At 37.9% G+C, this 26,056-nt stretch overlaps 1 protein-coding gene across 5 annotated transcripts in view; it reads left to right on the top strand.

The window, feature by feature from the left end:
• Positions 1 to 8,606: 8,606 nt before the first annotated feature.
• Positions 8,607 to 26,056, top strand: part of KIF20B (kinesin family member 20B) — a 37,063-nt gene continuing 19,613 nt past the window's right edge. Inside the window, exons 1-19 of one of the 5 annotated variants that reach the window (XM_051800711.1) lie at positions 8,653 to 8,684; positions 9,777 to 9,877; positions 9,975 to 10,131; positions 10,620 to 10,706; positions 10,835 to 10,951; positions 11,151 to 11,289; positions 12,913 to 13,097; positions 15,105 to 15,153; positions 15,810 to 16,004; positions 16,999 to 17,110; positions 17,562 to 17,633; positions 18,077 to 18,223; positions 19,984 to 20,146; positions 21,151 to 21,405; positions 22,136 to 22,275; positions 22,884 to 23,034; positions 23,969 to 24,194; positions 24,755 to 24,816; positions 25,023 to 25,142. In XM_051800711.1, coding sequence (XP_051656671.1) covers positions 9,840 to 9,877; positions 9,975 to 10,131; positions 10,620 to 10,706; positions 10,835 to 10,951; positions 11,151 to 11,289; positions 12,913 to 13,097; positions 15,105 to 15,153; positions 15,810 to 16,004; positions 16,999 to 17,110; positions 17,562 to 17,633; positions 18,077 to 18,223; positions 19,984 to 20,146; positions 21,151 to 21,405; positions 22,136 to 22,275; positions 22,884 to 23,034; positions 23,969 to 24,194; positions 24,755 to 24,816; positions 25,023 to 25,142 — 2,415 coding nt within the window. In that variant the 5' untranslated portion in view covers positions 8,653 to 8,684; positions 9,777 to 9,839. Of the gene's footprint in view, positions 8,685 to 8,786; positions 9,554 to 9,776; positions 9,878 to 9,974; positions 10,132 to 10,619; positions 10,707 to 10,834; positions 10,952 to 11,150; positions 11,290 to 12,912; positions 13,098 to 15,104; positions 15,154 to 15,809; positions 16,005 to 16,998; positions 17,111 to 17,561; positions 17,634 to 18,076; positions 18,224 to 19,983; positions 20,147 to 21,150; positions 21,406 to 22,135; positions 22,276 to 22,883; positions 23,035 to 23,968; positions 24,195 to 24,754; positions 24,817 to 25,022; positions 25,143 to 26,056 lie in introns of those variants that run through there. The other 4 variants (XM_051800714.1, XM_051800709.1, XM_051800712.1 and 1 more) reach the window with 4 other exon arrangements.

Genomic DNA, 26,056 nt, shown 5'->3' with positions numbered 1-26,056 from the left:
GCACAAAACTGAATTAGTAACAATCAGATTTTGCTGTTTACACCTTTTTGCAAAAAGGGGTTTATTCTGACTACAAAGGGTCAGATCAGCCAGTACCTGATAACACTCTTCATTTCAGTGGGAATCTTCCAGTTTCTTCAGATTTCAGCTGTGACCAAAGTTTCAGTAAGGAAGGCTGACCTGTTTCATAACTCTGCTTATTCTTGGCTCCAGCATGTTGTGACAACATGAGGCAGGGCAGCATCAAATTGAGAACAAGATGTTAAACTGCATTTGGAAATACTCTCTAACTCTGCAAGTCTGGTTATGCCCAAAGACTGCAATCCAGGCAGCCACCTGCATATTTGAGTCCTTGCTGAAGAATTGCCAAAGATGTAACTTACAATTTAGCCAATCTAAGACTGCCTAACACAAGAGAAGCAGCCCTGCCCTTCTGTCCCACCAGCACTTCTGCCTGCTCTTCTGCTGTTCCAGTATCTGTTTGGCCACATAGATATACTTGCTGATTTGGCTGAAAATAATGGCATAAGAACATGTTAAAAAAAATTAGCTGCTCATTAGTCCACCCTCTGAGAAGCAACTGAGACTTCATAAGTTTTCATCATCGTTCATCTGCTGGTTCCCTCTGAGTGAAGAAGACTTTTTCTCTTCAAGGACTGCAAAGAGCACTGTTGTCCAATTGCAAGGCACAAATACAGTCTCTTTTTTTTCAGAAGTATGATTTTGTTCTATGCAGGGCAGATGTCTAGCTCATATCAAGCTCTCTGCCTTCTGTTTTTCCTACAGGATGGGCAATGCTCAGCCTGTAATATAGTAAAATATAAGCTTTAAAAAAAAAAAAAATACGAGCTCACAGCAAAACAGGAATGCCCTGGGCCATTTGCTATTGTCAAAGAACCATTATTTTCAAGTCCTTTAAAGATAAATCACTGGTTAAGAAATTTTTTTTCTAAATGTTCATTCCTTGCCCTTTTATCGTACTGTAGGATAACCATGTTACCCAAAATTAGACATTAATTTTGATATCTAAACTAAGAGGCTAGTGAAGAAAGCAAGGTTCCTCCAGAGAGTAATTTGGATTGCACTTTTATTGCTGAGCTGTGCCAAGAGTTAAACAAGAGTTTAACTTAGGCCTGAATCCATTCTGAGCATTTCTCACCACTGGCTGTACAGGAAGCTCAAGTTAAAACATCTGAAGGTCAGTGGCGTGACAATACCGCTCCAATCACATCTTCACGTGAGTTAAAGCAGAAGCCCCGAGTGCCCAAAGCCATGATGGCATTCCAAAGAAGGGTACATTATGTCAGAACAGTACTGATTTCTGAGGTCAAGACAGCTGGCTGACACTTGGCAACAATAACAGAAACTCTGTCTTGGGTGTCAGAGACAGAAAGATGAGAAATACTACACTGAAATACTGTAATGGCTACACTGTAACATAGTCTGATCCTTGGATTTAGCCCATGTTATTTGAGCAGTAAGTTTCTTGCTCTTGATCCACATCTTTTTGAGGATATATGTTTTATTTTTGAGACACAGAAGTGTCCAGTCTTTTGGCTTCTACACAGAACTTATATATGGATGTACACACACATCCCCTCCTTTAGTGGAAATCCTTCAGTTTCTTCAGCTACCAGCTATATATCTGATATATATTTAGATATATCTTGGTATCTTGGCCAGTTTCCCTAATTCAAAATTGCATTACTCTAGATATGTATTGACTTCATGTTCCAATTTACTTATCTTGTTAAGTTTTTAGTAAGATGACAGAGCAACAGTTGAGAATGTAACTTCTAAAAATATACTTGGTAAAATCTTCTGGGGCTGTTCTGAGGGCTCTGAGACCATTAGGCAGCTATTTAGAACCTGCATTTTACATAACACTACAAAAAAAAAAGAAACAATATTCTTAAAAAGTAATCCTAAGGATTAAAGCTCAAAATTCTTACACCATGAAGAATTTTAATAAGCAGCTTGGAACTGAAATAAAACTTCTGAAACCTCAATTGAAATAAAACGCAAACATATGCTTCATTTTAGGGAAACTCAACCCTGAGATTTTACCTTTAAATTATGGTTACTCATGCTGGTATTTATACAGCTCTGTGGATGATTGAGAAAGAATCAACAACACATGTAGAGAAATAAAGTTTTACTAATAAGATTTGGAATGCATCTCCAGCCCTTAACCTGGAGCTAACACACTGTCTGTGTCGTGTATAGCAAAGAATGGCAACAGGCCTAGTCTCAGACATTACCCAAACATTTTGCAGAACTTAGGCATAGCTTTAGAAATAAGAAAAGAAAGAAGAAAAAAGAGGAAGCATTTCAGGGAACCAAGAAAAATTTCGATGCACAGTTCAAATACCCTTCATGAGATATAAAAACATTTCCTGAAGCAGCCAGTGTTTCTGGACGGCATTTTCTCTACCAACAATACTATCCATTTTGATGACCCAAGGATATAAAAACTTGAAATCCATAGGAAAACTATAATGCAAGATCCAGACTATGTGAAAACTGTCCAAAACTCATGCTGACTTCTGTAAGTATAGGATTCAATTTAGTATTCCACTTGTAGAGCCATTTCTAACAGTATGTCCTGAGACATCAGTATCATGTTGACTAGGAGAGAAGAATTTTACACAACTATTCAACACCAACCATCAGTCTTCCTGTTCATGGATTCTCTGTCAAGATTTCTAATTATGTGATTACCAGTAACTCAAAAATGTCTCATTCACAGGACTCAGTAGGGTCACACACCAACTGTCTGGTTGGGATGAGATTCATTTTCTGGGGCACAACACAAATGTCCTAGAGACTATATTTATACAGCATACAGTTTAAGAGCAGTCATCTTTTCTTATAAAAATACAATTTCATAGAATAAAACCTTTGTCTGTATATATTATTAATTATATTATTTGTTATTATTATTAATGTATCATTATATTAACAATAGTTTTACTATTCAACACACATATCTCAAACACCTAATAACTAACTATGCTATTCATTATATGACTATTAACCAGTCAGACAAAACAGCTGATGCATTTATAGGACAAATACTTGTGTCACAACGTGAAAACAGTTCTTACCTTTTTCTCCAATGGAGGCCTTTTTTGCTGTTACGTTGACTAATGTGATATCATGTTGTTTTGCCTGATCAGCCGACTCCTGTCTAAATGTTTCAGCCCCTTTCAGCAATAAAGAAGCAAAATACTTAACCATCACTAGTGGTCTTACAGCATCGTGTTGCCAGACTTACAGAAAGATCCTAGAAAAAGCAGAAGAAAAAACAAAGTAGATTTTATTTATTTAGTTAGTTAGTTCTCCAATTAGTAAAGCTTCAGTCTCCTTTGGTAGTAAAAAAGATATAAATATATACACACATATACACACAAAATATTGCTTAATTATTATTCACCTTGATATCCTACTAAAAATTGGCAGTTCAAATGAGTGAGTCATAGAAACATTTAAGAAACATATTTTATCATCATTTATGCTGTGATGATGCTAAAAAACCCCTCTGTGGTTGAGAATCTCACTATATTAGGAGAACCCAAGTACAACCGCCCTAATGGAAGGCCCTGAGGATCCTGCCTTGAAAAGTTTCCTGTTCATAACAACAAAAGATTTAAATATGGATGGATGGGTGGAGAAAATATACAGCACACTAATGCTGGAAAAAGAACTAACTGCATTACCGATTCCTCAGAATATCTAAGCCATTCCCTTGCTTTAGTTGCTAGATCCTGTGTAGAACACCATCACCATGAGGCACTTGGTTACACACACTTATGAAAAAGCTTTTCAAACTAAAATAACCTGACAACCCAAGTACATGGAAATGCTTGGTAAGAATAACCATCCAAGGCACAATGATTTCAGGTATATTTGAAGCCTGTTGATGAAGGCTAGAAGGTTCTGATTTCAAAATGATAGATCTGACCTTCAAGATGGTGACTACTTATATTAACACATTACAGAGAATAATTGATTTTGAAACTTTTTGGTTCAATTACAAGATTAAAAGGTTGGTTACAGCTGAAATAATCTCTTTAGCTCATCAGAGAATTGTGTAATAATTCAAAGAGGGACAGAAGGAATACCAGACGGTTAAGGGAGAAACAGGAAGAAACAGCAATAGTTTTTTTGTCTCGGTTGCATTCTTTCCAAAGTCTTGAATTATACAAACTGAAAGAAATACATCTCAGATGTATTTCATAAAATATGCTTCAAATCTTCTATGTAAGACAGTAAAGCTCTTGTTGAAGGAGTAATACTACGTCTGCCATGCACAGGTTTTCATGTGAAGATATAAAGATTTAAAAATGGTATGTTGAGCACATGTAGCATGTTTTCATTACACAAAAAACTGGCATGGGACCAGGTGGCCTCACTGCATCTATGAGGAGAACACGCATGGGAGTACCCGAACAAGCCTTGTGGAGACACAAACATGTCTCCAGCTGTGAGCTCTCTGTCTTCTCTCTCCTCAGTGAATGACTTTTTAATCAGCTGTAATCACCGAGCCCAGGTATCCCCAGCACCTTCCCTGCTGGAGCAGCTAGCCCAGGGAAGCATCCAGAGGCCAAGCATTAAGGCCAAAGTCCAGCACCAGGTGCTACAGTTTGCCTCCCGCTACCCATCGGTGATCCCTCCTTCCTTCCCAGCATCCTGGCTAGCTTTCTCATAGTAGCATATGCTCCTCAAGTCCCCTCTTTGTCAGTGAATCTATGATTCACTTTCCAAACTGTATTTCATGTTCCTAGAGCACCTCAATGGAGTAGCCTCACAACCAGCTCCTTCCAGTGAAGGTTTCCTCCTGCCCGGCCCAAAACCCCACAATTACTCAGTTAACTAAATTAGCCATGAAACAGCAGCAGCATTTGCAGGCTGAGGACGGAAAGCTCCTGCCTACCCCAGGGAAAGGGCCCGATGCCCTGGCCAACTGCCCTTCTCTGCCCAGCACCACTGACATATCCCTGTCCCAAAGCCACTACCTGTCCCTGGGGCAAAGCCTTCCAAGCCAGGGAGCACCCCTGAGACTCAAGAAGTAGCTCATTGCTTAAAAGAGATCATAAAAGAAAACATAACTACATTGCTAAAGTAAAATAAGCGAACAAACAGCCTGTGAAGTCATGAGTTCATAAAATCAGCTGTATGTGCATTAGAAACAGCGTCACCCTGAAGGCAACTGATGGCAGTGGGGCAGTGAGAGTACAGGATCAAATTAAAGAAAATGCACCCACCAGGCTGTGGAAATAAGAAGGATAAACAACACAAACTGCTCTGAAAGATAGGGATTAAAAAGGGTTGGCATGGCAGACTACCAGAAGTATTACATAATGCACCATTTTCCTCCAAGACATCTCTGTGACAACAAACAGGAGTGCTTTTGCCAGTCAGCCCCAAAAGAACCCTGCAAAAGGACTTGGCCTGCATCCAGGATGGGAAGGCAGTGCTGTCAGGGCATGGGGAACCACAGCAGAACCAAGACTGATGAGGGAAAACTGAAGTACTTTGTTAATTCCCTGGGGAAGGTAAGTTGAGTACAAAGAAACTGAAGCCAGTTCTGGTTTGGCTGCTGCTCAGATGTGCTGAAGGATGCTGGGCAGTGTTGACTGTGTCTCTAATTACTTCTGACAGCAATGTAAAAGCAAGCTGAGAAGTGCTGTCTCATAGGATATCATCTTATCACTCGGATGAGTAGGCTATACACAACTTTTGAATCCTATCCCAGATAAAAGGAATATAAGTTTCCAAGGGTAATGGTAACAAGTAATTTATAAAAATCTTTTCCCCTTGGGAGTGGCAAGTTGCTACACAAGTTATAGAGAATTTAAAAAGAAACAAATTTCAGGGGTGAATGAGCTTCTGAATGATGTTTTGGCAGCAGATATACTTTTTGCAACTGGCTGTCGTTGCACAACCCACTTTAAGGAGAATATATTGGTGGAAAGTCATAAAGCTTATATACATAGATGAAGTTGCCTCATCTCTCATTTCAAAGCAAGCTGGATTGGTTATGCTGACCTAATGTTTTCTTTATCATGGTTTGTGTGAGGCTAGGAACATATGTTAGATTGTGATTTAGTTTGCTTTTTCAGTATCCTAATGGTAGTCCTTTGAGATACTAGTTCAAATTAAAATTTAAAAATGTGCAGTATTATAAAAACAGTTTTAGAAATCTAATATTGAAACACAATCAAAATATTGCCTGTACCATGACCTTTGTTATGCCCCAACTTAGCAAGAATAATTTTCTGCAGGACATAGAACCCCATCTTTTTAGCAATATACCTTAAAAATATTTCAAGAAGATCTTCAATTTTCCTTTCCAACAAGTAGAGGAGAACAGCTGTCAGGTTTGATCCCAGGAAACTCTCCTCTCTGCAGGTACGACCTCTCACTTCCAGGCTTCGCAGGCTTTGCCCATTCCTATGGGACACAAATCAAGTTTGACACTGATCAGGTTTGATCCCTTTCAGAGTCATTCTCAGTCTCCTTCTGGTATGAAAAAGTTGCTTTGCCATTAGGAAAGTTCAGTGTTTTAATTCTGTTTAGGAGAGAAATCAAGATACTTTTAAAAAAGTGAGCCTAAGTCAAAGAATGACTTGAAGAACTTTTCAGTTTTGCTAGCAAACAATTTCAAATTCAACATTGCATCATTTTCTGCTGTTAAAACAGACCAACTCCTGCAACATGGCCTACATCCGAACTGAAATCAAGTATACATATTTTACTGATATTTTACAGCCTCTCTTTAAAGAAAGACAGAATTAATCCCAAAGACAACCTCATCAAAGCAGCTGATAGAGGATCTGTGTAGAATTATTCCTTTACAGAATTGCTCAGTCTCGCTGGCATTCTTTTCTTCAAATGAAAAACAAACGTTTGGTTTTGGCAGATACTGACTACTTTCAAGTTACTTGTCCTTTTATTTCAATTTAAAACAGGCAGACATTCCTTATTAAAGTTCAAAGAATTTCTGTCTGATTCTGAGAGAAACTCATGGTGACTTTTGTTACCAAATCCTGTACATTCTCATACCCTGACATTCTAGAAAAAAATGATCTGATTGGTGCTATGACATTGGTTTGAAAATAAAGGTGAAGGATTTCTCTCATTGTTGATTAAGAAATCAAATGCCCATCATGCAAACCTGGTACCCAGCAATAATTTCAATCTGGGGAAGGTTTTAAACAAAGGTGCCTTACTAAGTGTTTAGAACAGCTGTCGTTTGTCAGGACTGGAACACAGGGTAAGGCTGTCACGGGTGAGAATGGAAGGCTTAGACAGAGTTAGTAAAAAGCAAAGCCTTGCTGGTGAGTCTCGAGGTACAGAAAGGATTCCCTTGCTTTCTAAACTCCTTCTCAAAGAAGGGCTTAGGTGCAGTTGAATCCTATCTTAGCCTCGGACTGTGTTAACAGTTTAAAGGAGTTATAGAGGTGTGATTAAACCACTTTGTCCTGCAGGTTTTAATGATGTCAAAACAGATATATTTATATAAATGAATTATTTATTATGACAAATTAACAAACAGGTGAACAGGTGAAAAATCTTAATCAGAATTATTTACTACACAATATAAACACTAAAAGTCTACTAGTAGAGTATAACATAGCATAAAGTAGTATAGCGCACCGTGACAAAGCAATTATTGAAACAATTTTATTAAACCTAGCAAAAAGAAATATTTATTAAGTAGACATCTGATATAACACCCATACCAACACTAGTTGGGAGATCTCTTTCTACCTCAAGGAGTATCCTTGGAGGGCATCCCTCGCCAAGGGAGGAATCTCCACACACATACCCCAAGAAGGGTTATGTCAGAAGAACCTGACTGCATGAGAGGGGACTGGACTTTTATAGTATAAAGTGACTGACTGCTAGTCACACATTTACAGGCCAGCTATCAGCTTATCTGTCAAATCAGACTTCAAAAAGCAGGGTGTTTATTCGAAGTCTAGTGAACCAGGATGGTTTTAGCATAAGTAACACCAAGACAACACCCTGGCTCGAGCAGTAGATCTTGCATGATAGCTTGATTGGATTTTAGGTCTAATGAGGGTGGGTCTATCCTGCCACAAAGGCACAAGCATATCCTGGACTTACAGGAGGTGTTTCCCAACTCGGCTGATCCCTGCTCTGATACACAGCATCTGCAGCTTGTGCAGGTCACCTGGCCTCTTCCCTCTCATCACTGCGATTATCACGTTTATAACCAGATAACCGCAAATGCCCGTGGAAACAGCACCGCTGTGACCACCCCGAGCGCTGACAGGTTTGAACTTACACACTTCCTTCTGCCGCGCCTGAGGGAGGCGAGGTCCGGGCGCTGCAGGCAGGTGAGGGCAGGCCCGGCGGGGCCAGGGCGCCTTCCTCCGGCAGCCGAGATGGTGCTGCTGCTGTCGCCGCCGCGGGGCCGAGCCCTGGCGGCCCCGAGTGCCGGCGGTACCGAGACCCCCGCAGCCCCCTCAGAGCGCACCGACCCCGCCGGAGGGCGAACCGGGGCACGGCAGCCCCGCCCGGCCGGGACTACACCTCCCGTCGGGCCTTGCGCCGCCGCACTCCCAGGAGGCCGCGCGGCACCGAGCGCTGCCATTGGTCGGATTCGAAAAGAAGCCGCGACTGGTGCGGAGAGCGAGGGAGAGACGCGGCGGGTGAGCGGGAATGGGAGCGGGTGTGGGACCTGGAATGGGCGGTCGGGGCAGCCCCTGCGGGGCGCGGGGCTTTCGCTTGCAGAGGGAAGGTGGTGGGGGCTCGGGGTGCCGCCAGTTTTCGGTGTTCGTGCAGGGCGTGGGTAACGCCCGGGCCAGGCCGTGCTGGGGCAGAGCGGTTGTGTCCCGTAGGAACGGGCAAAGCCTGCGAAGCCTGGAAGTGAGAGGTTGTATTTGCAGAGAAGAGAGTTTCCTCTTCGTTTTTTTTTTTTTAATAGTGTAAGGGCTGGTGCTTTAGGTTTTATATAGGCTCCAAGGTGGTTTGGAGCTTTTTCTACCTTGCCTTGTGCTGCCTGGCAGTGCTGCACGTGTGTGCTGTGACCGCGCTTTGCTGTGTGTGCCGCTGGGGATCCCCTTCTTTTAGGGTGTCTGCAGCTCTGTTGCCGGTTAGTAGAGTTATAATAACACAGTATGCCCTTACTTTTTAGTGGCTGCAGCCAGGCAATATAGTTGTTTACACCAGAATATCTGAAGCAATTGCAGTGCTGTGTGACACCATGTGGAGGCAGATATATAGTCTGCACCTTGGGCTTTGCATTTTGTCAGGGGTTGAACCTCACTACCCTGAGTGCTGGGCTGTGTAAACACTTCTAGTGCCAACTTTGGAACCCAGCTTGATGTTTGCTTTTTGCCTCTTACGTAAAAGATACAGCATAAGAGCATAATCTTGACAAATCACACTTAAAGCTTATATTTAAAGCAGTTAAAAAGTCAGTTATCTAACAAATATATTTCCTGTAAAGGGCTGATAAGAGTTTTGCAGTGTAGCTTTGTGTAGCTGATGAATAAGACTTCAAATCGCGATAGCACAGGTACGTTTCTTTCCAATTGTAGCTTATTCACAGGTCAGTCTTTGTTCAAGCTGTGATGATATTTTGGGCCACATTTTTCCTGGTTTTCATACAGTTGCCTGACAAAAATGTAGATTAGAAGAAACAAAGTAAACATTGATGCTTAGTTTATGTATATTTTTACCTCATTTGCAGCTTGGTGACATTTGTCTAGCTGCTTAGAGGTCTCTGTCTGCCTTTGCAGCTTACATAGATTGAGCCCTCTGCAGACCCACTCCCCAGCTACCAGAAACTTGCTATGTAAATTATGAATAGGATGAAGAAAGCTTTCTCCTTAAAGAAATTGTAATTATTAGTTTAAAATTTACTGTCTTCTAAGGGATTTCAGAAGCTCTATGTTATATGATCAGGGAGCAGAAAATAGTTTTATTTTATCTTGCAGAATGGATCCAACTTTGGATAATGACAAACTTTACAGACCATCCTATATTTCTAGCATTGAACTATCTCCAAGGTCAGGACCAGTAAGTGTGGAAGATCTTAAAACAGATCTCTCCTCTGAATTTTCTTTGGTTTCTTCAAGCTCGGACACAAGCCAGGTACGAAAGCTTTCATGTTTGGATTGCTTTGACATTTATTTTTTACAAAATAAGCTTAGTCCTTTCTTTAATAAGAATAGTCAGAATTTTACAGAGAAGATGGAAAGCATCTTTTGTATGTTTTAAATTTGGAAGAGATGCATAGGATTAGACTAAGTTGTGTGGCACTGCATTGATGCCCTATTGGGTACATCAGTTTTCTCTGAATGAAGCTAATTACTAGTTCATAGAATGTTTTATGGGTGTCATTCTTTATCTCTAGTTGGACTGAATGCAGTGTGTATATGTATATGCTACAAGATTAACTCATCACAGCCAACTTCTGCAGTGCCTAAACACTTGTAAAAAATGATGTAGAGAATTACTTTTGATTCACATGTTGTCAAATAAGTCTATTCAAAAAAGCCTGGTTAAATGGAACTGCCTTAACATGCTAGTTGTCAGACAAAGAATAAAGAGTCTAACTTCCTTAATTTTTTTTTTTTAAGGGGAGCAATTTGGACTCTAAGGGACATGTACAAGTTTGCTTACGTATTAGACCATTTACACCACTGGAAAAAGAAAATGGATCACAGGTGTGATGTTTATTTAGTTTAAAAATACCTTAAATTTGTTTTGTGGGAGTTTTTTTGTTTGTTTTTTTCCTGTAAATGGGCTCTTTATATTCTCTTCATGCCCACATTGCTTGTGTTTCCTTTAATAGGACTGTGTTTCACTTGAAGACTCAACAAACATCATACTGAAGCCCCCCCACCACTATCTGAATCGACTGAGTGAAAAAACTGCTGGACAGATGATACAGAAGTTCACTTTTTCACGAGTAAATGAGTTATCTTTAAAAGTTTTTAATTTATTCCTGGAGCACGTTGTTTAACTTATATTATTTAATATCAAACAAACTATGTTTTTTGTTTAACTTTGTAGTCTTTAGATTGTAAAAAAAAAAGAATTTAAAAGAGCCTTTAAAAGTCACTAATGATTGCTTAAACAAGGTATAAATGTTTCTTGGTAATACTCAGGTGTTTGGACCTGAAACAACTCAAGAAGAATTCTTTGAAGGTACCATGAAGGAACCAGTGCAAGATTTCTTAGATGGATGTAATCGTCTTGTTTTTACATATGGCGTTACAAATGCTGGAAAAACTTACACTTTCCAAGGTATAAGTAAAAACAAATTCTTGAATACACTTCCTTTTTTTTTTTTTTAATTAAGGATTACTTCTAGCAGAAATATTATAACTTTTTCCTACATTTCAACTGTAGGCCCTGTACATGGGCTTCTCTTGGATATCAGTAAATAGTCCTTGAAAATCTCTTTCCATAACAAATATAAATGCCAACAGACAGTCACTGTTTACATAAACAGAGTTTACATAAACAGTCATATTGCTTTGTAAGGCTATACCACTTATTTTATAAGAAGAAATAGTAGAAGGACAATAAGTTTTGTGCCTTCTGAAACTAATCTTTATTGAAGTGACATTATTTTCTAAGCAACCTTCAGTTTAGGTGGACTATAATTGAAGTACTTTCAGTTACCATTTATCTGGGGCAATAATGGGATTCTCTTTTCTGTCGTTATAAATAATAGGTAAATAACAAAACCCAAAAATTCCTCAAGTGTACAGTTCTTCCAGCCTTGACTAGTTTGGGGGGTGTATTGTGTGGTTTTTCAAGAATTTTTGGTTGACACCTTTTTAGACTAGAAGCTTTTTCATGATATTATAGTTTTAGTACTTGGATAAAAATTGGCAGGGCAGAATGTTGTGTACTGGGTGCTGTGATTTCCTCTTCTGTTATTCCACTCTAGCATTACATGGGAGCCTGTATGCAGGCAATGGCAAAAGACTTAAGTGAAGGATGAAGCAGTTTTTTAGGATTGTTCACCAGTAACTGTTACTTTGTGTTAGGTTGAATTACAAGTGGCATTGCAATACATAAAAAAATTTTAGAGAGGAGATGAGATGGGGAGAAATATGTGCAATGAAACAGTACTTAAGCTTAATATGTTATTTGGTTAATAGCTTGTGATTTGAGTGCCAGCCACATTTTATATAAGTTCTGACTTAGGTGACCCAGCTAGTGCTATAACTTTTAAATGTCTGAAGAACAGGAGAAATTTATCAACCTGATAAATTCTGCTCTCCCCTTTTCTCTCACTTAGAACTTAAGTGAACCCTTTTTAAACTTGGATTCAGAAAGATGAAGTGTGCGCTGAGGCTTTTATTTGACTCCTTTTTGTCATTCAGGTGCAAAAGTAGTATGTTATGAGAAAAGGGTCTGGGACACAGAAAGGAGGGACTCTTCACAAGGCTTTTAGAAGATTTTTGTAGGGTCTGTGGAGTTAGTACAGGACTGCAGCTAAAAGATCAGTCATGAGTTTTGTTTGAAGATTGCTTCCTTGAGAGAGAGTGAAGGCAGCCTATGAAATACAGTTGAAAAACTGTGAATCTTTATTAAATGTCTGTTGTTTGTGGGGTTTTATTTGTTTGTTTTCCCACAAGGCTAAGCTTATGCAGAATACTCCAGCAGTTTTTATTTTATGTTATGCTCGTCATTGGTGTAGAGTATGAACTGTTGCTGAAAGTTGAATACCTTTAAAAACACTCTAATGGCATTTCTATTACCTTGAGAATACAAAAACCCCTCACTGATTCATGCTGTAAGTTGCCTCCAAATTTCTCCTGTATGCCTCAAGATTTCTTTTTTTTTCTGTCTTCATTTATCTGTATACCTTGTTCACACTAATAACTAGGATTTTTCTTTTGTATGTTCTTTCAGGGACAGAAGATGATGTTGGTATTCTGCCAAGGGCCTTGGATCTGTTGTTTAAAAGTATTCAAGGAAAGCTATACACAGCAATGGATCTCAAACCCCATCGGTGTAGAGATTATATAAAGCTGACTGAAAACCAAGTGAGAGAAGAAACTGCTATTAAAAATTCACTACTTCGCCTAATAAAAGAGGTAGAGGAGCACTTTCTACACTGATGAGTACATGCATCTTTAGATAGCTCTATGTTCTCCATTTTTCAGTGGGAAGAGACTAGCTGTATTTAAGCTTGGATATGTCTGGTGTCAGCCAGCTATTCAGATGAGCAGTGAAGTGAGCAATAGAGCTGATGAACCCTGTTCTCCTGTGGATTTCTGTCTCATGGCTGAATACTTGATGCACATGTAAACTCTAAGTGGGTTTTTTTTCTGTAGCTTGGGCACCTGATAATTTATCCTCTGGGCTTACTTAGTGCTTAATAAGAACTGAATGCAAATAGTCTCCTTTCTATCTGTGGGGATACTAGTAGGTCTGATCCTTTAAATAACTTACTGTCTTTCAGGGTAGTTGAAAAAATTAATAATTTTGAGTTTGTTTTCCTCTTTCAGTTTGGCAAATATCTTCAAAGGAAGCAAGAATTTATTTGAAACAGCAGAGCTATAACACCAGTGGACTTAGATTTGAATTAAAAATCGATTTCTGCTGGACTTTATTCTTATATTCGCTGTTGAGCAGTCCAGAATTGCACTCCAGTTTTAGGAGTTGCCTGGAATTCTAAAGCTGTTTAGTCCAATTACAGTTATGGGGATTTGTATTTTGTATGAGCATATGCTTTTCTTGGTGTCTTTTCATTCTGAAATGAGGGGAATAATATAAAATAAAACTTAGCATATGTTAAGATTTGGAACTAGAAAGGTACAATTTTGCCTTTTTTTATTTTTAATGAAAAGAATTAAGTGTCTCCCTTGTGGTATGCTGGGTTATAATGGCTGTTGAGGGAAGGAATATATCTGTTACCTTGATTTTTATCCATTAGTTAGCTGGGCTCCAGGGTTGGAAGGTAGATGGCAGCAAAATTCTTCGACTTCACTTCAGAAGCACAGACACATGCTCTCTACCTCTGGCAGTCTTCAGAAAAGGCTGTCATGTGTGTGTTTGAGTGCACATATATATCCCCTCTACTTTGTAAAAATGTGGTTTTCAGAAGAATACTTTAGCTTATAAATTTACTGGCAAAGTTTGCATCTACTTCAACAGAGACAGGTTTGGGTGGGTGATTTATATGTGTAAAGCTTAAATCTAAAAATTTTGATTACATAAGTATTCCATTATTTCAGGAGCACTTACGGAATCCCAGCTTTATATGAAAAATACTCTTGACAGAACACTAAAAACCCCTGACTCAAACCATACCTGTTTTTTACTTCTTGTTAGTTCACTTAAGCATACTTGTTTTGGTAGACGAATTTATTTCTTTAGACACTTTCACTGGCAAATCTGTGCCTATGAAAAAGCTAACTAACCAAAATTAAGACTGGGAAGGGAGTGCAAGTGTGTGAAGATTATAAGCTCTAGCTATAGGGTTTTGGCTGGCTTTTTTTTTTTTCTGAAAAAAAATAGCTCAGCAAAAAGTTTTTTCTAAAACCTTGACTTTTATCAGCTGTATCATTTATTTCAAGCATGTATCAGGATGCAATAAGTTACTCATTTAATTTTTTTAAGTGAATGAGTGTTCTACATTTACCACTGTTTCTGAGGGTTGGCCTAGTAAGGTGTAAGATATGAAATTGTGTATTAGCAAAATACCAATAACAAAAAACTTCAGGACTCTTCAGATTTGCCAGTGTAAGACTAATGTGTAAACTGCAACTGGACTCCTGCAAATCATCCTGTTAAATCACCCTGTTTCTGTGTGGGCTCCCACTCCTCTATTTTTTTCTATGGCTAGACTACTGCTGATTCGGAAAGCTGAAATGCCATATACTGGGGTAAGGGAAGTGTCAGGAAGGAGTAAGAACAGCCCTTTCAACAGCAGTATGTGGGTACATTGAACTAGACATGATGTGTAGGCAGGATCTTTCTATGGGCATGTTGCAGCCATGCTCTATTCCTATTTAGTAATACAATAGCACTGTTAGAAAAGTAACTTGTAGTGTATTGTACTGCAAGCAATATGTTTTAAACTTTGTTTTATTTTGTAGGTAGACCATCAGATTAGCACTAACAGCAATGCACCTGTTGATTCTAAGGGTATGTTTCATATAAAAGAATTGCAATTAAAGCTGGCAAAGAAGCTTTCTTAACATCAATAACTGATTTCTGGCCTATGTTAATAATAAAATGACTACTTGTCAATTTTTGTATGCCTGGGAATTGGATAATGAGGAAGTTATTTGGGCTGAAAACCCAAGGATAAAATGGTTAGAATATCTGAACAGGCATTATATGACCTGGAAAGGTCATAGGAAAAGTAGTACTACTTAAGCTATGGGCTCTAGTAATATCCTGACAGACTTTTAGAATACCTACATGTACTTTATAAATCCAATTCTAGCACTTTAAAAACTACCAAAATACTATGTTTGTTTTAAAAAGTCAAAATGAAGTATGCTGGTCAGTTTAATTCTTTGTCTTAAGAGACTTGGATAACTCTAACCAAGCTGTATGTGTTTGATAAAATTTAAAAGTGGAAAAAGAAGTGGTACAGTAAGTGTCTCTTGCAAATATGTAGGTTAAGCATGTGACTTCCAGACATTTAAGAAAGGGAGTGGGAACTTCAATGAATTTTTGTATGAGTTAAGAGTTTTTTAGAAGGTTGCTGTAGTATCAGTTTTCACTTATTAATTTTTTTAATGAAACTCACTTTGCTAGGTCTATATTGACTGGTAATATTTTGTACTTGGCAGATATGGAAGATACCTCAAAAGACTCAGAACAATCTGCCACAACTGTGAGAAATTACATCAAGTTTTCTGTTTGGGTTTCATTTTTTGAGATTTACAATGAATGTTTTTATGATCTACTGATTCCTGTATCAAATGACAAGAAAAGAAAAACACTACGCCTTGCTCAAGACATCAAGGGATGTTCTTTTGTGAAAGGTGACGAGAATACATTGCAAATTGCCGAATGTAGTTTGAAAAGTTTGTCTACCTGTAATAATGCTTCTTTCTGGATTGGAAAACTCCTAACTGCATTCACTGTGGCACTGGAAATGCCTCCCTTGAGTGACTGTAACTGCTGAAAGCCTCCACGCACTCCACTGCCTCCATTTCTTTGAAATGGGATAAATATTGGAAACAATTGACAAATTTGTTAGTGGCTTGCTCTTTTCCATTTTCTTAAATGCTCCAGTAGTTCTTAACTGTATTTATAATTGGCTCAACAGTTTTTGTTTGTTTTCAGTATTTTCTGTAGAGAAGCAGACTTCAGACAATATGTGAGAAAGTTCAGCCTGACTTCAAATTGGACTTTAATCTCCAGTCAAACCTGTAATTCTGTTTTGAGTTGCAAGAGTGCGGGGGCTAATAAATAACAGTTCAACATTTGTTTCAGGTCATGGGGAAAAAGAGTTTTAAACCTATTTCATTTGTTACAGATTCTTTGAACAATCAAGGCATCAATTCTAGAGTAAGGGCTTTTTTGTAGGCGTTTGGCCTGCTGCTTTTTCACATAAGTTGGTGGCCCTGAAAGATGTTCAGATGCCTTCCCCTGCCTCCCTTCTCCCTTCCCCCCAACTGTAGTGTGAAATAGAGAAGCTATCCAGGTAGAATTCTGCCTTGCTGTATATGAATATAGGGCATTCTACTCATGGTAGACCTTTTTTGCTTTTCAGTGCTCAGGCTAAGATTGCTTACTTAATTTGAATGAAACATATTTAGTGTCCTAATAGAATGAAATAGTGTATTATATTTGTCCTTTTTTTCCTGTGAGAGGAGCCATTTTGATTTTATTTGTCATCATATAACTTCTGTCTGAAGCAGGTGTAGTAAAAGCCTCAAGTAAAAGTAGTATCCTTGCTGTGCATACATTATGCCCTTAATACTTATTTTAGTATTGTTATTTTCAAAACTGTCATATTTGGTTTTCTTAAAGGTCTGCAATGGGTTCAGATTTCTGACTCTAAAGAAGCTTTTAGACTTCTAAAACTGGGGTTGAAACACCAGAGTATTGCAAGCACAAAACTAAATCATTGCTCCAGCAGAAGGTAAGAAACATTTTGAATAGCATTGGGCATAGAGTGCTGTGTGAGAGGAAGGAGAAGCTAAAATATGGCTTGTGGCTTTCAGGAAGGGAAGAGGCTTTAATGTGGTCTAGATTTCCAGGTTTCAGTTTTTGTGTCCTTTAGCAGTATGTGACACATTGCTTTAAGCCAAAAGAATTCAATCCTTCAACAAGATGAACAGGTACTAAAGCTAACAGCATTTTATCAAATACTCTATACAAAAGCACTTAGCTTTATTCCATCTAAATGCCTGAGGGAAAAGCAAAATAAGCGCTACATAAACATCTCTGTAAAAGTTTGTATCTGATAGTATATGCTTACATACCTTGATAGGTTCAACAGCATTTTGAACAAATATTGTGGAGGCTAAAAATATTTTCAAAGTATTGGTCTACTTCATAATTTCTCTTATGATTTCAATTTCTCCTTTTAGTCACAGCATATTCACGGTTAAGGTACTAAAAATTGAAGATTTAGGAACACCACGAGTGATCCGAGTCAATGAGTAAGTTCAGAACAGAGTCTCTCTTATGGTGAAGTTGTCAGTTATTTTCCATGTTGATATACTGGTACTGCACTATACATCCAGTGCTCCCTGTGGGAGCTTCCTGCATGCATGGTGGCTTCCCCACTCCCTATGGTACTTGGCCCTCTCCCTCAGCCTGTCAGGTTGCAGTTCTGTTCTCCATCTTGTCCCCTCTGTTCATCACAGGGTTCTGCCAGCATCCTATATTCCTCAACTCATGTGAGTCCCCAGAAGGAACAGGATGAGGAGGTGGGGGTGGGTGGAATAAGAAGCAAGTTGAAAAAATGTTTGACAGGAAATAGGGGGAAATTGGATTGGGCAAAAAAATTTGAGAAGGATGAAGAAAAGTGATCATTTTGAAAAGTGAATAATTTGTTCATCGTGTAAGGTAAATAAAGTGAATTTTCCTGTTCTGCTTTCAGATTGTCATTTTGTGATCTTGCTGGTTCAGAAAGATATACCAAGACCCGCAATGAAGGTGACAGATTGAAAGAGAGTGGAAATATAAATACCTCTCTCCTGACTCTAGGCAAGTGTATTAATGCACTCAAGAACTGTCAACAGTCAAAGTAAGTCCTTTTATGAATTGCAAACTGGTTGTGTTTTTTAGGTGTTGCCTACAACATTTAAAAGTTATTGTTTAAAATATACAATATTAACACTTAAATTTCTGGTAGAAAAGACGTATAAACTTAGGAAGTCTACTGTAGTCTTGTTGATATACTAGAGTTATCTTTAAACTTGCCTGGTTTTGCTTTGTAATTAAATCATTCAAATTATAACATAATCCTTTAAACATGCTATCATAGATTTTAGCAATTTAACTTTCTTCTTCTGAGCTTGACATATCAAACTTTAGAATAAGTTTAAAACACCATTGTCACTAATGTCATAGAGCCAAATATTCAGCATTTCATTACTTCTTTGGAAACTAACTCCATCTTCTACATACTTCCATTGTGACATTTCTTGTCAGCAGGATATTGCTGTGCTAGCATGACTGTGTACTCTTTGACAAAATTTGTTACTTTTAAACTGTGACATAATTGTAACACTCTCCTGATCTAGCTAACCATAATGCAGACAAAAGAAAGCCTTCCCCCTACTTATGCCCCAGCCTGAGGATCTAAATAAGAGTAAAACAATACAAAAAGTTAACTGTCTAAAAACCAGTATAGTAACTGTCCAGGAAGTGTTTCCTGCATAGGTTCTCGTTTGAAGATCTGTTTCTGTCCTAGAGGTTAAATAAACTGCTGTTTTTGATATGCCTGTATGTGCTTTGCCAAATTCACTTAGTCCATAACACTGTTCTTGGCAGCATGTTTGAAGTCTATCACACCTTAAGATGAAAAAGCTTTGCTAGTATGTCTTCCTGATTAACCCTACATTTTGTGAATTTATGGGAGTTTTACCTTCCTGACCTTTCCAGATAGGAAGGATGCATTAAAACTAGCAGCTGTGTAGGGAGTCGTTAGTGTATTCGTAATATAACTTTCTCATCCTAATAATGGGGAATTTTAATAATATGGAGGAAACGTTCTGAAGCACAATCTTTAAGTACTAATACAGGTCCTGTGCAAGTAGAATAAGAAGCAGTAACTTTCTTATAATGGTTCTTGTTTCCATCATGTGGCAAAGCTACTTCTGAGCCATATATGTATTCTGGCAGGAAGGAGTGTCATTATCTTGCTGAGTTCTGTAGCACTGTTCATGTTACTGAATAGCTGTCGTGCATCCAAAATGCATTTGGTGGCAAAGTCATGTTTTAGGAATTCCTATAAAACTTTCTATAAGTATTAAAAACTTAATCACCAGCTGTTAATTTCAAGGGTGCAACTTCTGGGAGATTAGGAATAAAGTTCTAAAAAGTATCTCTATATGTTTGATGTATGCTAGTCTTCTTACCTAGACACTTGCTATTGTCTGTTCTCAGAGGTACGATAAGGGGTGAAAGAGATCTCTGATAATGTTGGATACTGCATGTCTAAAACTACCTAAGTACTTTTTGTGGATGTGGAAAAGAAAACAAAGAGATGGGATATAGTTTGTAGCATGAGGCTTACGTGACCTACTGTAGGCTAAATGTTGAACACTCTTGGCTTAAGTGCTCCCATTGATTGCACTGCTGTAGTGTATCAGAAAAAAAGGTAAAGCAGCAATCACCACAGCCTCACAAGCTCTTCACAAACAGCTGTATCTGGTTCAAAACAGTTTTAACTGATTTAAAGACTGCTGCTTTTATAGGTATTTTCAAGTCTTCAGGCTGGACAGCTCTTGCACTGCCTGGGACCTATTAAACTTCTGATCATCTGTTCTTTTGTCTTTAAAGGTTGCAGCAGCACATACCCTTTCGGGAAAGTAAGTTAACTCATTTCCTTCAAGGATTCTTCAGTGGAAAGGGGAAGGTATACATGATAGTAAACATAAGCCAGTGTGCTTCAGCATATGATGAAACACTCAATGTGCTAAAGTTCTCAGCCATTGCACAAAAAGTAAGTGTGTTGTCGTTTATCTTGTTGCTCCGTAACTTTGATTTGCTTTAAAGAGCAGGTTCTCTCACTCTTGAGAATATGAATTTAGTTACTGGATTTTTCTGTCATGTTACAATGATATTTCTAATTATTCCTGGTTGAGCTTTATCTCCTAGAGCTTTTAAAAAGGCCTTGTTGGGACTTTCTTTTTCCTTCTGAGTGTGGGGGTGGGAGCATCCCCTGCTGAAAATTTGTAATTCCTGTGAAATGTCCAGCCTAACCAGACACTAACTATATTTGAAAGAAATTCCCTGACATCTAGGTAAATTTCTTCTGTAGTCGTAACATACTTTTACCTAGGAGCACTTCTAGCTGTCTGATATCCTACTGCTATCTCAATTTGGAATATTGCTCACCTGAAATACTGATAAAATAGACTGAGTACCAAAGACTTTGAAAGGTCATCTTTATGTTCACAGAGGCTTCAGTGGGAAGGTGGAAGCAGAGTGAGTAGAAGTAAGTGCAGTGATATAACTTTGGCAAAGATAGAACATGAAAGTATTGGGGATCACTGCTGCAGTCTTAATGAAAGCTATGGAAAAGTTTTGTTGGCAGTTAGATCCATGCTTTTGGAATTTGGGCAGGCTAAGTGCACCACCAGAAGTAGCAGACTGTAAGGGTGATAGAGCTGTTCAAGAAATAGAATTTGTAGGATGGTATTCCTGTAATGCAACTAGAAACTCAAAGTACAGGAAATTGAGAAATCTCTTGGTGCAAGTGGTGGTAACCCTCTTGTAGGTTATCCATCTAGTGAAACTTTGTGTTCTTGGGATCAAAGGAAAGGTTAGACTACAAAGTGACAACTTTGTACTCTAGCTGGAAACCAATGTTGAGTAGTGACTCTGAATAGAGGATAGGCTGGATATGCTCCAGAGAGCTCTAGGAGAGTGCAAGAGGTATGTCTTCAAAGTGCCAATGGAGGTTTTAAAAAGTACCAGTAACTTTGTTCTTTGTTTTCTGGATAGGTTTTAGTTATGGATACATCTATTCTTCCCCAAGATCAGTCATTTGGCCAGAAATTGGCAGGAGAATCATCACTGCTTAATGTCACTAAAATGCCCATCTCAAGGAGAAGAGCCACTATCCTATGGGACAGAACCTTGGAAGATGTGTTCGAAGATGATGATGATGAGATGGAGGAACAGCACAGTGTGTCAAGAGAAGAAGCAGTGCAGGAAAAGGAAGAAAGTAAAGTTGTTATAGGAAAAGAAGAATATATGGTATGTACCAGGGCTACTTTAAGACTCAGTGTAGTGTGGAGCCTTGAAGCAAGGTATTCTCCCGGTTTCCCTCATCTCTCAGCCCTTTTTTCTGATCACCCTTATCTTACCTAAATATAGTGTTTAGAACTACAAGTGGATTACTTATGACTTAGTGCTTATTGTGGGAATACTCTATGAAATGTGTCAAGGTACAGACTGAGCAGTAAGAATTACAGATTTGGCTTTCTCTTCTTTTGGTAACCTATGGTCAATGCACAGAAAGTATTACCTGGTTTTTAGCAATTCAGAAGATTGTTCCTTTGTTATGAACAAGAAAACTCTGGAAACTGTCCTTTAAGGAACAGTCACTTCTAGGGAAGACAAGCAGGAGGGAACAGAGGATTAGAGACAATTTTGTGCAGGTTTCATTAATACCGCCTCAAAAATGGGTATCTGGAAAAAAAGGCCAAATTCTGTGGATCTTAAACCTGTTTTTAAAGGTAACTTCGAGAGTTTTTTGTTATAAACTTAGTGTTCTTTGTAAATGCCACCTCTGTGCAAACTTAAAAATTACTGTTAGTACCAAACAGGTAATTCAACCCACTCATGAATCCTCCTGTTTATGAATAAGCTAATAAAATACTTTTGCCAGCAGGAGAGTAAAGTGTTGTAGTGTTTAAGGAATGGGAAAAATTTCTCTTCTGGGAAACTTTCTTTACGAAAAACTCAATAATAACTGTAATTTTAGACACTGCTGAGTCTCATAGAAGAGCTGAAGAACAAACTTATTACTGAAAAGAAGAATAAGTTACTGCTGGAGCTAAAAGTTCGTGAAGAAGTGATACAAGAGTTTACCCAATATTTTGCTGAGCGGGAAATAGATTTCAAGTAAGCTGGCTTTAAGTGATTTTAAAGTTACTGGTTAAGCAAATTAGAGTAAATTCACTTATTTCTTAAATCTCGACTGTAAGAGACCACACTCTTCTACTAGATCTTATCTTCCACTATATCTGTTAATGTACCAGTTTGTTTGGACTATGAGGTCAGGAAAAGTTCTGTGTACAAAAGGCTTGATTTTTCTGTGGGATGGGTAGGGGAGTGTGTGTATAACTTGTGAGTAGTGTTTGTCCCCGTGGAGCTCTTTCTAAGAGAAGAGCTGCCTTGATAGGTTGTCTGTAGGAGTGACATTTGCAAATTCTTTGGTTACTTTGGTCTTAGCAATACTCCAAACAGATATTCTGGCTCAAGAAGCTTAGGAAAAAAAAGCTTTTTGTTAAGTGCTATCTGTAATCTGTATATTTGTCTCTCTCTTGTTCTTTAGGGGTGCGTCTGTATGGGAAATATACCTCTGTTTTGGTGTAGCAGCACTATTTTGTGTATTGTTTTGCTGTGCCAAAATAAAGAAGAAAGCATCTTTGTTTATAAGCAGCTGTATTTATAACTTTTTAGCATCTCATACTGGCTAGCTTTTAGCTGACTTATTTTTCCTGCTCTAGGGAGTGCCTTGATCATGAACGAGCACGGCTTGAAGAAAACGCTGAAAAACGCCTGGAAATCTTCAAGGAACTTGCAAATAGTTATCCTAAAAATGCAGATGAAAGAAAGAAATTAGAAGATCAGCCTGGCACTGAGCAAACTGGACCTCTGGTATTTTTATCTGTCTTCCCTAAATGTCCCTTTTACTCACTACCTGTTATCATCATGATATTTCTTAAGAATTAGAAGAATGGTTTCAAGGAATTGCATGCAGTGCAACTGTATCCTCAGCAAGATATATTTATCCCATTTAATAATGGGGTTGCTGAACCTTGGGATTTAGGAATCTTTGGAGTTTTCTGCATTTCTCCAACACAAAGTGAAAATTCCTATATACAAAGAGATTGAGGGAAAACTGCAATTATGATATAAAATCTGTTGCATTAAGTGCCTATTTACAATCCTTGAAGCTGATTTCTTAGGCATTATCTATGGACTGTACTGTAGTGATCAGAGATTTCTCTCAGGGCAGTTGTAGCTACAACTGAAGCAATGAGAATTATCCATACGCTTAAGTCATAACTTGGCTCTTACTTTGAGGCTGTCTCTTGTGAGTTTGAAATCCTTTATTTTAAAAAAAAACAAAGAAGAAAGATATAAAGTCAGTATTTTGAGTTGAACTTTCACATTAAGTTACCACAAAATTGTTTGACCTCACAAACTTTTACTGATACCTGAAAATTTCTGGTGTATTCCTTCTAAAACTGTTTGCTTGCTATGTTCATTCAATATTCTCATTGAATTAAAAAATGCTAGCTTTTATAGTAAAGTTGGAGGTGATATGTTTATGGACATATAAAGTGGACTGTAATGTTGGGTCATTAAATATTATAAAAAGTAACTGTTACTTGATACTGGACATTTGTGTGTGAAGGTAGACAGAAACTGGCAATCAAAATGCATATGAATCTTCAAGATGGTTTTGAAGTCAGAATTAACGGTACTTAAATGTTTGAATTTGTAATGGTCTTCCAAATTTTCTGTAGAAATAATGGCTTTTGTGTAATTATTTGCCATTTCTAAATGGATATAAATTATCTTTCAGGATGAAGAACATAGCACAGGGCCAGGTATCTGCTTTGATTTTGAGGGCATTATCAAGTCTCTGCAGAATGATATCACCGATATAAAAAATCAGGCAGAAGCAGCACACCAATACATTGTGTCCCTAGAAGACCCACAGCAAACTATAGGATGGCTTCAAAAACAGCTAGAAAAAATCACCACTGAACTAATTGAGACCAAAGAACAGCTGGCAGAGAAAACCAAAGGTAAACTGGGTCTAGGAGTGATGTGAAAGAGACAAAAAAAGAAATTACTGACTGCTGTGAAACAGAAATAATAATCTAGTTGAGCAGGATTTTGGAACCAAATCTTATGTATAGCAGTGGTGATCAGGTTTTTTTTTATGTGTTCGGGTTAAACAATTTTTCAGGCCTTGGTTATTTGATTTTTAAGACAAAACTTCAAACTATCAATCGCAGACTTTGGAATTGTGGGGTAAAACATCCAAATTATTGATTCCTGATTCTAATCCTTATACTTCTCTTAGGTTTTGCTGATGTAGTGTTTTCAGGTATTCTGTGAAACATTCATGGAGGAAAAGCTAGTAGTACTTCATCATATGATTTCAGCAGAGGTCTTTTGACATGATCTATATTTTGTATGGGTTACAAGGCCCAATTTTCCTGTTCAAAAAACTTAAACAACTTTGAAATGTGTCCTATAAGTAGAAGGCAACTTGAAAATAAATCTATTCAAAAATTACTGAGGTACCAGAAGATCCAAAAGAATGAATGATTACCTGATGCAGACTTTTTTCCTGTTACAGATTTTGGAACACAGAGGATTAAATTGGAAGAGTCTGCTGAGCAACTTAAAGATGCAACTGAGGTAACTTTCTCATAAAAAAATTTTGTGCAAAATTATTTACTTTAATACTAAGTTCCAATAACTTAAAATGCTATTACAGTGTGCTTCTAGCTTTTTTTTTTTTTTTTTTCATATATCAAACATAATTTAACTAATCTTGCTTCTAAATGCATGGTATAATTCAACAATTTAACACTACCTGAACTACTTTTTTTTTCTTTTCCAAGAAAATGAATCTACAGAATAAAAGGATTCAAGAACTAATAGACATTGTGGAGCAAAAAGATAAAGTTATTATGAGACTACAAGGTTTGATGACCTGTTCAAAAGAAACCATAAAAGACAAAGTAAGTCTTAGACATCTCAGTTGTCTTTATATAAAAAAATCTTTCTGTGTGCTTATAATGGACTTAGCTACTTTGGGAAATTGAAATTTTCTGTAAATACTTGCTTGAAATAGTAACAGGTCAGTTGGGATTGAAACTAAAGCCACAGCAAAATGTGTGTGTGGGCGTGAAAAATGGGACTTTCAGAAGCAGTGGTCTGAACTTATTATTGGAGAATTCTAGATGAGACTCTTACGAGCCATTAAAAAAAACAGCCAGAGTGTAAGAACTTGAATGGTGAGAATAGCAGAAATGCATTACTGTCTATTTTTCTGTCTGAATGAAAGAGGAAAAAAAGGAGGTTTTGTTGTAGCAAAAGGCCAATTTTAACTGAAGTTAGAAACTAATAATGTGAAAAGAACAGTGATTCTGTAAACAGAAAAAAATAAAAAATCAGTGCATTCCACCCACCACCACCATGCATGCACACTTGCAAAGGAAAAGCAATAATAGGAATATACTGAGCAGAGTTTGGACTAAGCAGGTATGACATGGGTATCTGCTTTTGATATGATTAATACCACTTAGAACTATCTAGTCTATTGATAGCTCCTGAATACCAGAAGACTAGCTTGACTAAATGTATACAGACTTAAAAAAAAAGATCAAAACATGCAGTTAGGGGGTTTTGGGATTTTTTTTTTTTTTTTTGAGCCTGATGTCCAGTAACCTGAAATAGCTCTGAGAAGATTTTAAATGAAACTTAGTCAGCACTCCGATCCATTTTTCTCTTCCACTGTAAACTTAAAGCTTTGACCATACTTAATCTTGTATTCTCTCTCTCTGCCCAACAGCACTTTAACTTTTCACTAGTATGAATGATCCAAGAGTGATGAGAGTTGTGGTGACTTCTTACTCCTTCTTCCAAGAGCAAG

The sequence above is a fragment of the Manacus candei genome, unplaced genomic scaffold (genome assembly GCF_025592945.1).
Source record: "Manacus candei isolate 608988 ecotype Guabito, Panama unplaced genomic scaffold, ASM2559294v1 h1tg000050l, whole genome shotgun sequence".
Taxonomy (NCBI): domain Eukaryota; kingdom Metazoa; phylum Chordata; class Aves; order Passeriformes; family Pipridae; genus Manacus; species Manacus candei.
This window is presented reverse-complemented; position numbering and strand designations above follow the sequence as displayed.